Source organism: Staurois parvus, unplaced genomic scaffold (genome assembly GCF_062004578.1).
Source record: "Staurois parvus isolate SC_StPar_1 unplaced genomic scaffold, SC_StPar_1.0 ptg000340l, whole genome shotgun sequence".
Classification (NCBI taxonomy): domain Eukaryota; kingdom Metazoa; phylum Chordata; class Amphibia; order Anura; family Ranidae; genus Staurois; species Staurois parvus.
Window position 1 is genome coordinate 4,231,781 of NW_028318136.1, and position 16,422 is coordinate 4,248,202.

The 16,422-nt window shown below is 43.2% G+C and overlaps 1 protein-coding gene and 1 long non-coding RNA gene across 2 annotated transcripts in view; one reads left to right on the forward strand and one right to left on the reverse strand.

Moving 5' to 3' along the window:
- The window catches only part of LOC149456963 (uncharacterized), a 129,019-nt gene that overhangs the window by 32,086 nt on the left and 80,511 nt on the right, over positions 1-16,422 (reverse strand). The gene's annotated exons all lie outside the window — the stretch shown is intronic.
- TGFB1 (transforming growth factor beta 1) overlaps positions 9,697-16,422 on the forward strand; it is a 71,456-nt gene continuing 64,730 nt past the window's right edge. The window contains exon 1 of the mRNA XM_089684257.1: positions 9,697-10,576. Within this exon, the coding sequence (XP_089540383.1) occupies positions 10,258-10,576 (319 nt within the window). The 5' untranslated portion in view covers positions 9,697-10,257. The remainder of the gene's footprint in view (positions 10,577-16,422) is intronic.

Sequence of the window (16,422 nt, forward strand, 5' to 3'; positions counted from 1 at the left end):
GATTAGGGATACTAGCTGGCTGCTCTGCTGGCACTGTACTCATGAAAAAAAGATCCTCTGCTGATCATATGACAGGAGCCAGACCAGTGGCTGCAATATGCAGCTTTAGGTTACATAGGTGATCACTCTGATTGGTCACAGCAATCACATGGAAAGAAGGACACAGTCATCACAGATCAGAGTGAGTGGGAGGATGTTTTAAAATGCCCTCAGGATTGAGTTGTCTGGTCATTTATGTACAATGGCCGAACAGCAAAATTTAAATATGAAGTTGCATTTTGTATCTTTTATATTTGCCTGAAATTCAGCTTTAAAACAGGAGACATTATCTTTTATCTCTTGGGAACCTTATTGTTGAGATCTCTGCACTGGATCTGTACACATGCTGTGGCCCTTATGAGGAGTTCCCTGTTGTATTTTTTTTATGGAGAAAGCAACAGGAGGACCTGGAATGCACAAAGGTTGTAAGGAACACCCACACCTCCCAGGTGGACAAAATCAGAGTGGGAAATTATGACTGGGAGGTCTCACTGCTGGAGTATCTAACATATACACTATATTGCCAAAAGTATTGGGACACTTGCTTTTACACGCACATGAACTTTATTGGCATCCCAGTCTTAGTCCGTAGGGTTCAATATTGCATTGGCCCCGCCCTCTGTAGCTATACCAGCTTAAACCTTCTGGGAAGGCTGTCCACAAGGTTTAGGAGTGTGTCTATGGGAATGTTTGACCGTTCTTCCAGAAGCGCATTTGTGAGGTCAGGCTCTGATGTCGGATGAGAAGGCCTGGGTCCCAGTCTCCACTCTAATTCATCCCAAAGGTGTTCTATCATGTTGAAGTCAAGACTCTTTGCAGGTCAGTCAAGTTCCTCCACTTCAAACTCGCTCATCCATGTCTTTATGGACCTTGCTTTGGGCACTGGTGTGCAGTCATGTTGGAACAGGAAGGGGCCGTCCCAAACTGTTCCCACAAAGTTGGGAGCATGAAATTGTCCAAATTGTCTTGATATGCTGACTCCTTAAGAGTTCTCCTCACTGGAACTAAGGGGCCAAGCCCAAAACCTAAAAAACAACCCGGCACCATAATCCCCCCTCCACCAAACTTTACACTTGGCACAATGCAGTCAGGCAAGTACTGTTCTCCTGGCAGCCACCAAACCTAGGCACATTCATTGGATTGCCCAACAGAGAAGAGGGATTCATCACTCCAGAGAACAAGTCTCCACTGCTCTAGTGTTCAGTGGCAGTGTGCTGTACACCACGGCATCCGATGCTTTCCATTGAACTTGGTGATGTAAGGCTTGGATGCAGCTGCTCAGCCATGGCAACCCATTCCATGAAGCTCTCTATGCACTGTTGTTGTGCAAATCTGAAGACCACATGAAGTTTGGAGGTCTTTAGCTATTGACTCTGCAGACAGTTGGCGACTTCTGTGCACTGTGCACTTCCCCCGCTCTGTCATTTTACGTTGCCTATCATTTGGTGGCTGAGTTGCTGTTGTTCCCAGTTGCTTTCACTTTATATTGACCATGGAATAATTAGTAGCAAGGAAATTTCACAGATGGACTTATTGCACAGGTGGCAACCTATCATGTTACCATGCTTGATTTCACTGAGCTCCTAAGAGTGACCCATTCTTTCACAAATTTATTTATTTCAGGTACTTATATAGCGCCGTCAATTTACGCAGCACTTTACATATATATTGTACATTCACATCAGTCCCTAACCCTCAAGGGGCGTACAATCTAAGGTCCCTAACTTACATTCATATACTAGGGCCAATTTAGACGGGAGCCAATTCACCTACCAGCATGTCTTTGGAGTGTGAGAGGAAACCGGAGTACCCACACAGGCACAGGGAGAACATGCAAACCCCAGGCAGGTGGTGCCATGGTTGGGATTCGAACCGATGACCCAAGACTACCAGGCGGAAGTGCTAACCATTTAGCCACTGTGCTGCCCACAAATGTTTCTAGAACCAGTCTGCATGCCTAGGTGCTTGCATTTATACACCTGTGTGATTTGAAGGGGTGTCCCAATACTTTTGGCAATATACTGTATATGAAACCAAGGCCTGACACAGTCTACCATGCTCCACCTACAAGCAAAATATCACTTTTAGGTGGACTGACCCTTTCAGAACATTAGATTTTGATTTTAAGTTCCTCTGGGTATGTACTGATGTCAACGGTTCAGCGTTCTCTTTAAAACAGTTTCTAAAACAACTTGCTTGTTATTCCCCGTATAATTCTTTATGTTTTTCAGTCACCCCAGGATAAGGTCAGCTGTGCTGTTTTCCATCATTTTGTAACATGAAGCTTTGTGGTCAAGAAAATATTTGGTGAGAATTTTTCCTCCATCCAAAAAGATTATTCTTCTAATGGTAATACTGTGGGTGGAATAGAGCATAATACTTGAGAGACCTCTGTGGCTCCTGAGATCAGAAGGCTGTCATAGGATGGAAGTGACACGTTGGGTTTATGGTATGTAACATGACCAATGCAGGAGAGTTAAAATTAGCTTATAAACCATTTTTAAATATATAAAAGTGAAAGGACTGCTGTCGCCTTCACTGTATTGCTTCCCACCCAACTGCAAGGCAGCACAAAATTTTACCCAGTGAACTGTTTTAGGCAGCCAGAAAGTAGCTTATTTGCCCTAAAAGTCTTGATGACTGATAACGCCTAATATAAGTTTATATAGTCTATTATAGCTAAAGGCAGCAAGCACAGCTGTCAGGAATGGACTCAGCACTGGTGGTGGGACTCACCTGCCGTGTTGGCTGCAGTACCAGGGCTGGCCAGCGGGTGCTCTCAGCAGCCAGAAGCTCACTCCTGCAGTCAGCCAACACCTGGGGCTGATTGCAGGAGGTGTATTTAAGGAATGACCAGGCCTGTGATCAGGACCTTGGTGTATGTTTCCCATGAGCCCCTGTACCTGGTATCCCGTGGTCCTGCTAATCTTCCTAGTTGCTGACCCTGCTTTGATCCTGACCTCTGCTGACCTTCTCCTGTTGAACCCCTGGCTTGCCTGACCATCCTTCTGCCTGATCCTCTGTACCGCGCTGCCCGTGAGTTACTGGACCCGGCTTGTGACCCTGACTATTCTCTGCCTGCTCCTCCGGTACCTCACTGCCCGCACGTTGCTGACCTGGCCTGCCTGACTACGCCTGATGCTACCCAGACGATCCATCCATCCCACACGGATCCAGTCACTACTGTCCAAACCTGCCAGCCCCTTCACATCAGGCTTTCCCCCGGTACATACCCTCGGCGGACCCATCTACCACAGTTGGGTGCACTCAGGGGCCGTGACCTGGTCTCAGTCCTGCGCCAAGTCCATACCCACCATCAGGGGCTCTGGTGAAAAGGCAGACTGGGGCTTAGACTCCGCGCCCTGGGGAATCCTGGTCTGTGGGTCACTAGAGATCCTGCCGGGCGGTGCCTGATGGTACCTTACGGCCCGCCTGATCATTCCACCTCTCCAGCCCTGACTACGCCTGTGTTCCTGAAACCTGCTACTTCCCTGTGTCAGTCCACCCATTTCTGGTCATACCCGGATCCCTAACAGAAGCAAAGGAGGATGGGAATGCATCCTCTTGTCACATGACTCTCTCCTGTGCAACTATCCCTCTGTGAGAATAGCAGGGGGTCCTGCATTGCATGTGATGATGTCGGAGTGTGACTGCTGGAGAGAGTGCTGAAGAGAAGGGGCTTTGGGGACTGCTCACAGAGGAGGAACTGCGGGAGAGAGGGGTAGGGTAAGTAGGACAACTTTTTAATGGTACCCTAGACAAAAAAGGAGGGGACTTCCCTCACACCCAAAGGCTAGTTTTCAAATTTTACTGGAGTTCCTCTTTAAACATTTAATTAACACATTAACAAACAAATTATTTTACTACATGTAGCGCTACCTCATGTGGACACTGGCATTTATCTGGTTTTTCCCCAACAAGTACAAAGGCTGCCCATCCACACAAGCAACAGTCCTTTCACATGGGCTCCAATAAACAGTCTAGGGGATGTCTTTTGGTATTTTATTGCTTGAAGAGCTTCAATAGGAGAAGGGAGCTTGAGCATGGAATACTCCAAAACGCTCAGTAGTAGTAATTGGAGGACAACCTTTGCTAGAAGTGGTAGCCAGTGTTAAACAGTCTAAGGCCCCACAGCTAAAGACCATTTGACAAGTCTTTGTGTTGGCATCTGCTTGTTGGTACCCAGTGCAGTACACCTCCCAGCCATCAGTTTAAGGACCAGTTTAAGGTCACTACTCACAAGTCCCCAGGACAGCTGCTTCCTTCCAGCTTCCTCTGGACATGGTCCAGTAAGTGAGATGGCACCTCTCTAAATCAAATCCCTTGTTGTGGGGTTCTGCAATCAGCTACAAGTAAAGTCCTTCCAGGTCCTCAGCTCTGGCACTGCTGTGACCTTTAGAGCAGGTGTACAGTCCCTTGGATTCCTAAAAGAGCAGCTCTGGCTCTGAAACCCTCCTGTGGAGAAGGACTCCAGTGTTTCCATTCTACCCCCCCTAATGGACACTCCTCTCCAGGGATTGGCTGGACCCTAATAAACATTCAGGCTGGTTGTTTTGAACCCCCTGCCCTAAGCTATGGAAGCTTCTTCCAAAGGCAGGGGAAGCAAAGAAACTCCCAGTCTGTAAGACCCAGAACAGGCCAGAACAAACAATTACTGCTCCCCTGATTACAGAAGAAGCCAAGAACTAAATTTACCTAGCATCCTATGGTAGGAGGGTGCTACATCCATATCAGAATTGCTCAGATTTTGAATGGAACCAAGAGGCCGCATTGGCTTGCAGTTGTGGCGCAGCCCCATTTACTTGATTGTGCAAGTTTGATAGGGAGTGCCACCTGTCATCTTGGCAAGCCATGTTAAATTCATCACAATATGCTAGTTTTTAGGAGGCTGACCCAACCACCTGTTTTTACCATCCCCTGGTCAGCCTTGTGAAAGAGACCCTAAAGAGACCTTGTTGCTTTGCCCAAAACTATCAAGGTTACAGGTCCTCTTTAACATTTAAAATAATTTCCCTAAGTCCCTAATACTAGCCTAAACCCTAGTCTAATCCCAAAAGGTAACGTAATGCTCCCTGTATCATACTGACCTAATTCTTTCTGTCAGCCTTTAGCATACACTGAACGTGCCAATCTCTGGTGCAAAAGACTACCGTTCAGGACCCAAGGAAACCAACCTGAACCTTTGTGGGTGCTGACAGCTATAGAGATGTGCTGATCGGGGAAGCCAGCTGCAAGATATGAATCTCTGGATGAAGTAATGACCCACTCAGCAGTTAAAGGTAACCTGTTGAAAGAAATTCAGATGAAGCAATTGTTAACGTTACATTTGAGAACCGTAGATTCCAGGCTGTCGGGATCCAGTGGCTTCAGTACAACTTGAACCACTGACCAGAAGCCAATGGATTATGTCAGACAACTAGTACTTTCACAGTGAGCTTAGCAATAGCATTCCCTAGCTGGCTGTCTGCCTTCAATTCTCTCTTAGTCACTGACCTGGAAACAAATCAGTAAAGTCAGAGTGAATTCAGAACTCCTGATCTGCACACTTGTTTAAATGACTCTGAAAATACTAAAGTCATTGTATGAGAATGACAGCCAGGCAACTAGCATTTTCTGTAGATGAAATCATCAATGGTAACTCCCGCATGTCTCTTAGCACAAGTTTCCTTTAGAAACTGTTCACTCTAGTGCATTGTGGAAAAGCTCTTTGAAATACCATAAGGGAATTGCAGTAGGTAGCAGTAGTAAAAATTCAATAATTTGGAGGTTAAATGAGATTTTTAGTATAGTATAACACTTTTGATAATTAAAACCAACAATTTAAAAAAAAAAAAAAAAGAAAGATAAATCAGCACAAGGGATATTACTTGCTATTAATCCAGTGTGTCCCTTGTGCTGATGACTTCTGCATTACTTGAAATCTTCCTCCTCTGATCCTCACACACCAGCCACTGTAATTTTCCAGAGTTGCAGGGGTTAATAGAGGCAATGGACCTGTGATGGGCTCTGCTCAAGAGTGCCGAGTGTGCCTGCTATTTCTGCCCCCCCCCCCCATTCATAGAAGTTATACTATAGCTTCTATGAATGGAACACAATCTATAGATGGTAGCGCAGTCACTACTTCAGTCACTACTTCAGCCTAGCATCACTGGGGTCATTGGTTTAAATCAAAGTCATGGCACTACCTGCACTGAGTTTCCATGTTCTCCCTGTGCCTGTGTGGGTGTCCTCCCATACTCCAAAGACATGCAGGTAGGCTAATTGGCTTCTGTCTAAATTGGCCCTAGTATGTATATACTGTATATGAATGTGATTTGGGGACCTTAGATTGTAAGCTCCTTGAGGGCAGGGACTGATGTGAATGTACAATACATATACTGTATATGTAAAGTGCTGTGTACATTGATTGTGCTATATAATGTGAGTACCTGGAAAAATATATATAATATAGATCAGCACAAGGGACACATCAGATTAATAGGAAGTAATGCCCCTTGCACTGATTTTTGTTTTTTAGGCTTTAAACAGTAAAAATGTATAAAGGTTTTCATAGCTGATCAAATGAGGGACAACTGAGGAAGAAAGAGGCGATACCAAAAAAGAGATGTTCTCCTTCAATGGGTGCTATGCCCACCAGTACTAAGCAAAGCATTTGGTTTTCTTGCTTCAACATTTTCTGCAATGTCCGTCTCTTGCTAGATGCTGCGGACCCATTGATTGACATCTGCTCCCTAAAGGTTCTGTCACATGAGAGCGCTTTGCTCGGTTCAGCAGAGAATACATGAGCAGATCCCCTGCTAACTTGGGGCTGAACGAGATAGATGTCAGTTTTTGACATCAATGTCTGTTCAGTTTGATTCCACATTGACACAACGGAGAGTGGTGGACCCACGATAGTTCTATGGGTGGCCAGATGTAAACTGACTTGTGGCCACGTACATCAGGCTACCTCTGATCTGTCATGTTTAGGTATGGAAAAATGGAAAAGGACACAATCATTTTCCATTTTATTTCCAGACCTGGACAGACTCAGAAGTACCCGGGTATCAACAGACACAAGTCCATTTACATCAGCCTGCCCAGCTGCCCAGCCTGCCCAGCATAGAGCTGCATGGAGCTTCTGATCAGGTCCACTTGAAAAACGGACAGGCGGACCTCACCAGAAAGCCCGTTTGAAAAGGCCGTTCAGCAGGGCTCCCTCTGCCAAGATGACATCTGAAGTTCAAGGAGCACATTACCCCAAAATTATGCAAATTCAGATGTGCGCTCAGCTGCCAAGTTTCGCCTTTCAAAAGTATGAATGAATGCAAGCACCTGTAGGTGCCATAATGTATAGTCACACCTTGCAGAACATCCAAAGAGCCACCAAAAATGAGAGATAAACATGTGCAATTCATTCACAAATGGAAATTCTGATAAAATTTTCATTATTCGGAGATTTGGATCTATCTGAATCTGCAAATCACAATAGTAACGAATTTCAAATAATATGAAATAAATTATAACAAAAACAACAAATTTCTTTGTATTCATTTGTTTCATTCAGATGATGTGATGCGATAGTTTGGGCCTTTTGTAAAAATTTGAAGCATCCAAAATAATGTAATGATATAAAAAATGATCCAGATTGATTCATATCCTTTTGTTTTATTTGGATCAGAGCGGAGCGGTAGTCTTTGACTCTTAAATATCAGCCGATTCTTTCTATATTACATTTTTCATTATTATAAAAAATGTACTACATATGAAATTGAAACACATTGCCATAAATACAGTAAGGTATAAAAGTGAAATAAAATGATTCCTACTTATTGTATTGGGTTGGATGGAAATGGATCCATCAGAATCTCTGAATCATAACATAAATAATGAATCTGAAATTAAAATAATTCGAAAGGTTGTAATGGTTTTTTTTTAAATAACAAACATGACTGTCTTACTTGCTGAATGGTTTTGCACAGAGAAGAGCCACTCAGTGATGTATTTAGTTGTTGTGCTGCCCCAGGCCCCACTACCGCCACTCTCCGACAAGTGCCCCCCCCAGGCCCCGCCAAACAACCATTCTCCACCCCCCCACCCCCCCTGAGCCTCGCTATTGCCACTCTCCGCCTCCCCCACTCTCGTCTCCTGAACCGATGCCTACCCTTGCCATTCTCCCCGGACTCTCTCAGTCTCTGCGAGTCTCTCTCTCTCTGCTCTCAGGACTGGACCCACTTACTCCATGCTGCCACATCCTCCTAGGAGTCTCTCATGGGTCAGTTCGCCCCTGCTCACCAGGTCCTTTTTCCAGTGGGGGATGGTGCTTCCCCCTCCCCTAAAAATTGCCGTCCTGGGCAAAAGCCTTGTTTGCCTCATGGTAAATACGCCGCTGGCCCCAATCCTCCACTTTTTGGGTCCCCTGCTGGTGGTTCTAGGTCCTCCCCCTGCCAAGTGCCCCCAATAGCAAGCCTCATGCAGTAAGAGCATTTGAGCAGTCTTGCTCCCCACCCATGCTCCTGTGAAAGGACATTGTCCATTCACACACAGAGCGCTGTTTGGCCCCACCCTCTGGTCTCTCCTCATTGGTTCACTGGCTGTAATTGACAGCAGCAGGAGTGAATGCTTCCCGCTACTGTTTGAGCTAATGAGGAGAGAGAAACCTGATAGAGCCACTGCTCTCATGCACATCGCTGGATCGAGAAGGGGCTCAAGTAAGTATAAGGGTGGACTGGGGCAGGGGGGGTAGCTGCAACCAGAAGGTTTAAGGTATTAAGGTAAAAAAAAACCTTCTGCTTTTAGAACCACTTTGATTGTGTTCCATTCGTTACTTTTGGATTCACGTGACTCCAGTCGATATTGTCCAATCAGCTCATTCCATTTCTCTTTGTGAGCTGGACTAGCAGGAATGACTCAGAGTGCATAAGTATCTCCAGAAATAATGAATGCACACGTTAAACCGAATATAGCCAATCTTCCTAAATAACTTCCGAAAATACGAATTGAATTGGAACAACAAATATATGAAACGAATCTGAATATCTGAAATTAATTCCGAAAACAGACCATTTTAACATAATGAATATGAGGAAACAAAATGAATTTTTTAATGTAAAAAAACATAACAAAACAAATGTTTCCGTCCTGCACATCTCTACCGGGAGAGCTCTTTTATGCATATTCCTGCTTCAGTGATTAAAGTCACACTAAGGACTTTTTTTTTCCAATTGGTCCATAGTTATGATAGGAGGCCTCATTGACCAGTAGTAAAGTACAAGAGGCTGGAGGGGACGAACCTTCAGAAACCGAAGTCAAAGTTTTTTGCAGGGTGTGTGACTGTACATGCAGTCTCCTTATAATGCCAGCATCATTCATGCAAACATTTTGTCTAACAAAACTTTCTATTGAAGTTTGGCACACAGACAATTTTAAGGAACTGATCTTTTTTTTTTACTTTCATGATCTGGTCCACATTGTTACACGATAGTCCTCCCTATATCGTAGCATGCAGTGGTCATGTGAGATATTCCATGTGTTAGTACATTCTGCTGCGGCTGTTTTCTAATAAAACATTATCAGGTTTCACTGTGAGCCCTCACCACCCCCAGGACCCAGCAACAGTTCCTTAAACTACTCTGTGTCTGTGTGTGTCAAACTTAAAATCATACCATCATATCCTGGGTGGAGCCTGAAGTTACAGAAAAAGCATTAAAAAAAAAACCTCAGCCTGTTACAGCACACAGGAGGAAGAAGAGAGAGAGAGAAAGAGGGGGCCGGTAGAAGCATGTTCTAGCAAGCTGAAAGACAAGGCCATCAAATTACATAGGAGAGAGTGGGAGCAAACTACATTCAAAGCACATCCAATACAGCTTCTTCAAGGAGAACTTTGGCACACACTTTAAGGAGTGTCAGACATCACCAAGGCAGCTTAAAGTTCCACCACATCCTCACCCAGGTGGGATGCTGTTTACTATTCTCGTGTAAAAACTTTGCTTCTTTTTTTTTTTTAAGTCAAGTTATGCTTTGGCCAAGCTGTACATCATCTGAGCTTTGAGACTGGACTCTTCCACATGGGTTCCAAGTGGATGCTCTAACAATAGTTAGATGATGAGCTCAAAACAAGTCTTGATTTAAATTGGCCAAGTGGAGAAAAATTGGAGGGACAAGACAGGTAATAAAGAAACCCTTAAAGCCTGGAAGTCAAGAAGGTTCTTCTCCTTGCCTTGTCATAAAATTTAGACCATGGGACTCCAGTGGTTGTGGTCATTGGTTTTGATGGTGGACCTTCTCCATGTGGCTATGTCAATGTCTACGTGTAAGGCAGTGGACATGGAACAGGTGAAGAAGAGGAGGATTGAAGCCATTAGAGGGCAAATTCTTAGTAAACTGAAGCTCACCGAACCTCCAGATGTAGAGAGTGAGGAGATGACAGTTCCCACAGAGGTCTTGTCTATATATAATAGCACTGTGGACACGATAAAAGAAAAAATAAAGAAGGAAAAGCCTGTCGTGGAGGAATATTATTCCAAACAGGTTGAAAAGATCGAGATGGTCAAGAATGGTAAGATAACCAAAACCTCCTTAAAGATATTTTTGGGTGTTTGTTATGTTATGTTCTCATGTATTTTATTTCTGTACAGTACATAAACTTGTTCTCAGGAGAAATGTATGCTGATCATATTTAAAATCACCAACACAAAGACTAGAAAATGATAAAGTGAGAAGAGAAATGAGGGGAGGATGGAGAGTATTGCTCTTCTGAAGATTTTATCCCAATAAAACTCGAAAGGTTTTTACTATTTAATAGAAGGGCTTGGGCAGCAGTTCTTAGAAACATAAACAGAAACACAACACTGAGAGCAAATAAAGACTTTCATAGAGTAAAAAGCAGCGTATCGTGTTTAGAGCCTCTAACCGGCAAACTTTGTTCTGACTGCTCTAAACCGATGAAAATACAATCAGATTGGTTGCTGTGGGTGGCTACGCTTTGTACAACATCACTGCTCTTCAGAGGTCCACTAAATCAGCTCACTTTATTTAATTGCACTTTTTTCTTAAATTGTTTTTATTGGAAGCTTACTTCAATCTGTACTGATCCTCACAATATATCTGCTGGTTGCAGGACATGAGACTCTACTACCCTTTTAGTAAAAGAATGGTGCTATTAAAATATAACAAAGTTTCTCCTTTTTGGATTAAAGTAGTATTGAGCCATAAAAAACAAAAATGTAGTATATTGCAGCTTACCTACAGTATCATTAGATGTGGTGGATGCATTAGGTTTAATTTTTTAGGCTTTTCCCTCTGTTTTCACCTGGTGCTCTGGCCAGTAACACACCTCCTGTCTTATAGTGCCGCCACTCTGCATGAAGGAGCACAGGGGACACATTTGGACAGCAGCATTGTCAGTCTGGGGGGAGAGGAGTATTAGATGTACTAGAAGAGTTAAAGCCAAACTCCAGCTAACACTTTATAAGCAGTTACAGCAAACACTTTTTTTTCCTTTTGGGATAAAGGTTTTACACAAATAAATAAAAGCTGATCATTGTACGCACCCCTGATAATGTTATATGGTTTGTCTCATCTCTCTAACTGCAAGAAAGATTGTTCTTTTTAATAAACAACAGACTCAATGGCCAGATCACCAGATGAAAATAGAAGAAAGAAACTCTAAAAAAGAAAACTAATGCAGCCATCACATCTAAGAATTAGTAAGCTGCAATATAATAAATTCCGGCTTTTGGGTTTACTATTTCTTTAAGTTGTTTGTTTTAATATTCTTGTACTTGCCAATTCAGCCAAACCAACTTATAAATTGTTAAATGTATTGACAAACTTTTAGAGTCTTTAACGTTTAGCACTCCTCAACTTTTCTTCTGTAACTGATATCCCTACATTTAGTGTTAATGGTACATTAGTGTCACAGATGTATAAAAAGTGTGCTTTAGGGAAAAAAAAAGTCTTGTTGTATATAACAACCAATCAGAACCTTTGTTTCATTTTTAAAACTGGAATCTAAAATTGATAGTTGATTGGTTGCTTTAGCCAATAAGAATATTTTCGCTTTGGAACTCCTTTCACATATCAGCCATGAACTGATCTATGATAGAACCGTGCAAAGAATAACGATGCCTACTTATCCATAGCAAGCAATCAGAAATCAGGTTTTTGCATTTAACTATAATAAACTGTTCATTTTTGATACAGATAGTTGCTAACAATCCTGGGGCCGTACTAGGTTGTAAAGGTTTATCCCCAGAATTAACCCTGGTTTTCAGGGCTCCCTGTGTCATATAGCTGGCTATATGAGCAATTTGTAGATGAAATTCGCTCTGTGGGTGGTCCTGTTGGCACCCTCCTGCCTGACATCCTTCATTGGAAATCCAAAGGGAGTTGGGTGGAAATTTGTTGCCCAAATAGCGCCTACATCTAATCAGCTGCAGCCAGTTTTCGGTATTTTGACAGCTTGTGCCTCCACCAGCTGCAGCTGGAGAATCTGTTAGATTTTTTTTTTATATATCTATGTGTGTATGGCCAGCTTAAACATTGTCTTTGTCTAATTAAGGGCCATATCACACCAATGGGCATGTTGCTGATGGCAGCAAAAAGATCACTAAGAGGGCACTTGTGTGCTCCTATTACGTTTCCCCCCATCTGTCCAAAATCTCACTCGCCACTAACCCTTGGTTCACACCAGGGGCGGACTGACAACTCATGGGGCCCCCGGGCAATTGGGGATCATGGGGCCGCTATGTCCTTGCCCAAACTCAAAACACACCCAAAAAAGCCTATAAAAGGTACCAGGGGCATTTTATGGGGCCCCCTAATGACCCCGGGCCCTCGGGCAGTGCTCGAGTGCTCAAATGGTCAGTCCGCCCCTGGTTCACACCTATGTGTTTAGTGCATTTTACTGAAATGCACTACAGTCCATTTAACATGGTTTCCTATGGTTCACATCTATGCATTTTGAGCCAGTGCTTCTTTTTGTTAAGGGTCAGGGACTTTTTTCCTGCAGCAGGTTACATTTTGCGTGTAATACACTTCAATGGACTCGCACTAAAAACACAAGTTTTGCATTTGTGATGCATTTTTGATGAATTTGCGGGGGTTTTTTTGCTAATAGGAAAGTATGACAGTTATGTTCATGTAGTGTGACTTTGATGCGACTTTTAAGGAACTTTACTACAACTTTAAACTCTCAGGCACTCAAGTAGAATCAATGTAGTATCAAAATCTCACTACAGGAACAGAACTGTCATACTCTCCTATTAACCAGAACCCCCTCCGCAAAACACATAAATAATGCGTGTTCAAAAAGCAAAATGTGCTGAAAAAACGCATCAACCGCATCCTGCATAGATGTGAACCTAGCGTAAAGGAACAGAGCCAAAACATCATCGTCAGCCAACTAGAGCGTGACACTGTAGGAGCAGGTGAGTGTACTTTATGGTCTGTTACTGACAAGCTGCCACCAACAACAGGACCACTGGTGGGACATGGATCTAAAATCTATATTCTTAATATGTACCAGTGCACACTTGGCATTTCTGCTCATTAAGCAGCTTTTATTTAGTAGGATATAACTTATACAAACAGAATTTAAATTCCATTTATAAAATGTATTCGATAGTATATTATACTGTAGTAGTATATATTATATTATTGTGTAGAAAATAAAAAATAATCAGCAGCTAAATGTCCCTAGATATGATTTTAAACTGTTGGCAACTCTGGACTTCCATACACAGCCAGATGTTCTCAAGGAATGACTGATTCCAGCATTTCCTGGGACCAGGGGCGGACTGACCATTTGGAAACTCGGGCACTGCCCAAGGGCCCAGGGTCAGTAGGGGGCCCCATGAGATGCCCCTGATACCTTTTTCATAGGCTTTTTTGAGTTTGGGCAAGGACACAGGGGCCCCATGATCCCCTATTGCCCGGAGGCCCCATGAGTTGTCAGTCCGCCCCTGCCTGGGACCATCGTGAAGTACAGTGGTGAGTAAATAAATTATTTATTCTGGCCAAAGAACTTCATTAACTCCCAAAGGCTTGATGTGTGTAAACGCGTACACTTTTACACGTGTCAAGCACTTTTTTAGCCAAAATGTTGCTGGCTTCAAGGAGAGTTAAAGATTATTGCCAGTGTGCATGAGGCTTTAGGAGTTTGTAGATGTTGAATCTTGTAGTCACATATTTTTCAGCATCTTGGAAAATCTCTATGACCAATTGGCAATCCTTGGATTACCGTCGTGGTCAAGGAGGAACGATGAGTCCCAGCACTGTTCAATCCAAAGGAAGATGGACAGAATTCTCAACCTCTCTGGACACCAGGTCTGGGACTGTATTAGGTGCAGTAGGCTTATGCCTATAGGCGGCAGGGAGAGGCGGATTTTCTTTGTTTAATATCTGCTACACATTTTCTTCCCTAATATAAGCATACTACTGTCTTATAATTATAATAAATATATAATAATATAATAAATTCTAATTTTATATCAAGATTGTCATAATATTCTAAGCCAGGTTAGAACCAGTAACACAAGAAAATGTTCCATGCAAAGGAGGTACTCCTAGCAGAAGGGTGATGCGTTGGGTGATAAAGACTGTGCCCAGAGTCTCCAGTGATGAAAATCTGGCCCTGATGATCACCGTAAAGCTGCACATAGATGGATCGAATTTAGCAGGGACCGGCCGAGATTTGATCCATCTATGGGCAGGCTTGTTGTACTGAAGTTGAATCATTGATCAACTTCAGTACAACCAGCCTATTTGATTGTCTGCATGCAATCACTGCCGGTGGCTATAGCCACTAGCAGTGATCATTGTGTTCTGCCAGTTGGGAAGACTCCCCACCAGTAGAATACAAAAGTGCTGCAGGAGTTATTCCCCCATCAACACTAACTATGTTAATGGGGGAATCGAGTGATTTTCTTTCCTTTCAACCGTGGTGGAAGGAAAGAAAATTATATAATCTATGGCTTGCCTTAGGTCTTTTTCACATCGGTGGCAAGAGGGCAGTAAGATCAGGTGGTTGATCCTCATTTTCACCAGCCCCCAACTACTCACCTAAATCCTAACGTGGCAGCTGGAGGGTTGGTAATTACACTGTGGCCATGGCACATTTAACTTGGCTTGGAGCCAACACCTGTCAAACTCACCCACTGGAGTCAATGGGACCGCTCTGGAACCGCAAACCAAAATGCTTGGTTTTTGGTGCAGTATATAGTTCAAAATCCCCCTTGGGAATGAAAAAAGGATCACCTCCTAAATACCTGCAGCCACTGCTCTACTGCCCTCTAAAAAGTGATCTACTGGAGATCACTTTTCATTAGGTGCTAGAGACTGCTGCCTATGTGAAAGAGGCCCAAACTGCTATACAGTGTTGGTCTTTGTACATTATTTTTGCAGTATTTGTGTTTAGTTGTGCCTATGTGGTTCAGTTGTTGGTTTATGAATGTGGAGAGTGAAGTTACCATATATGAGAAGTCAGAGGAAAACTAATTAAAGTAAGGAGTGCTGTCTGGTTACAATGAAAAGCATTTCAATACTAACTGACATCCAGTTGTAGCAGCACCGCCGAGGGAATGAAAGGGTAAAAGGAACCATATTGTGACCACATTGCATCTCTTCCTGTATTTTTGGTTGCCATTTCCTTATCCATCTGTCCTGCTCCCCTTCCTCTTTTGTCAAAGCTTTTAATATCCCCTTGCTTGTCACCGGTCATTCTTCCGGCTCTTCCTTTATTCTCCAGCTGGGTTTTATCTATTTTCTGTTTCTCTTCGCTTTCTCTAAAGAGAAATTATAGTATGTTTTATATACTGCATAGTTGAAGCTATTATTGCAATGTTAAAGTGGTTGTAAACCTCAGACATGGAATATGAACAAAGCATATCCCTCTATAGTGTGTACTTGTCTCAATTCAGAGCACTAAGCGTCATTTCTGTCTGCTGCCTCCTTCTTCACTTCTAACAAGTTTTCCTGACACTAAGAGAAAAATGGTGACAGGGGAGGCACCTCCAACAGATTGACAGCCTCAGCTCTATCCCTGTGAACCTGTATGGAGGTGGATGTGTCTCTTCCCTCCAATCAGCTCACAGTGCACTCCTCACTGAGCTCTGCAGTGTCTCATTTCAGCTCCCCTCCCCCTTTTTTTGGAACTATCAGACAAGCTTTATAATTTCAGCACTTTGAACGGATGTAGAGAATAGAAGACTGCAGATAAACAGGTACAACTTCCATAGGAGGATTAGTTTAATTTCTGTGCATCACTTCACTGGGTATATGTAAGGGTTTACAACCACTTTAACCTTAAGGTAAACCTGTGTTTTGTCCATACAAGATAATGAAATAAGCCAGTTAAATTGTGTCCACCATCAGGCGTATATCTATCATCCTTTACTCCCCCCA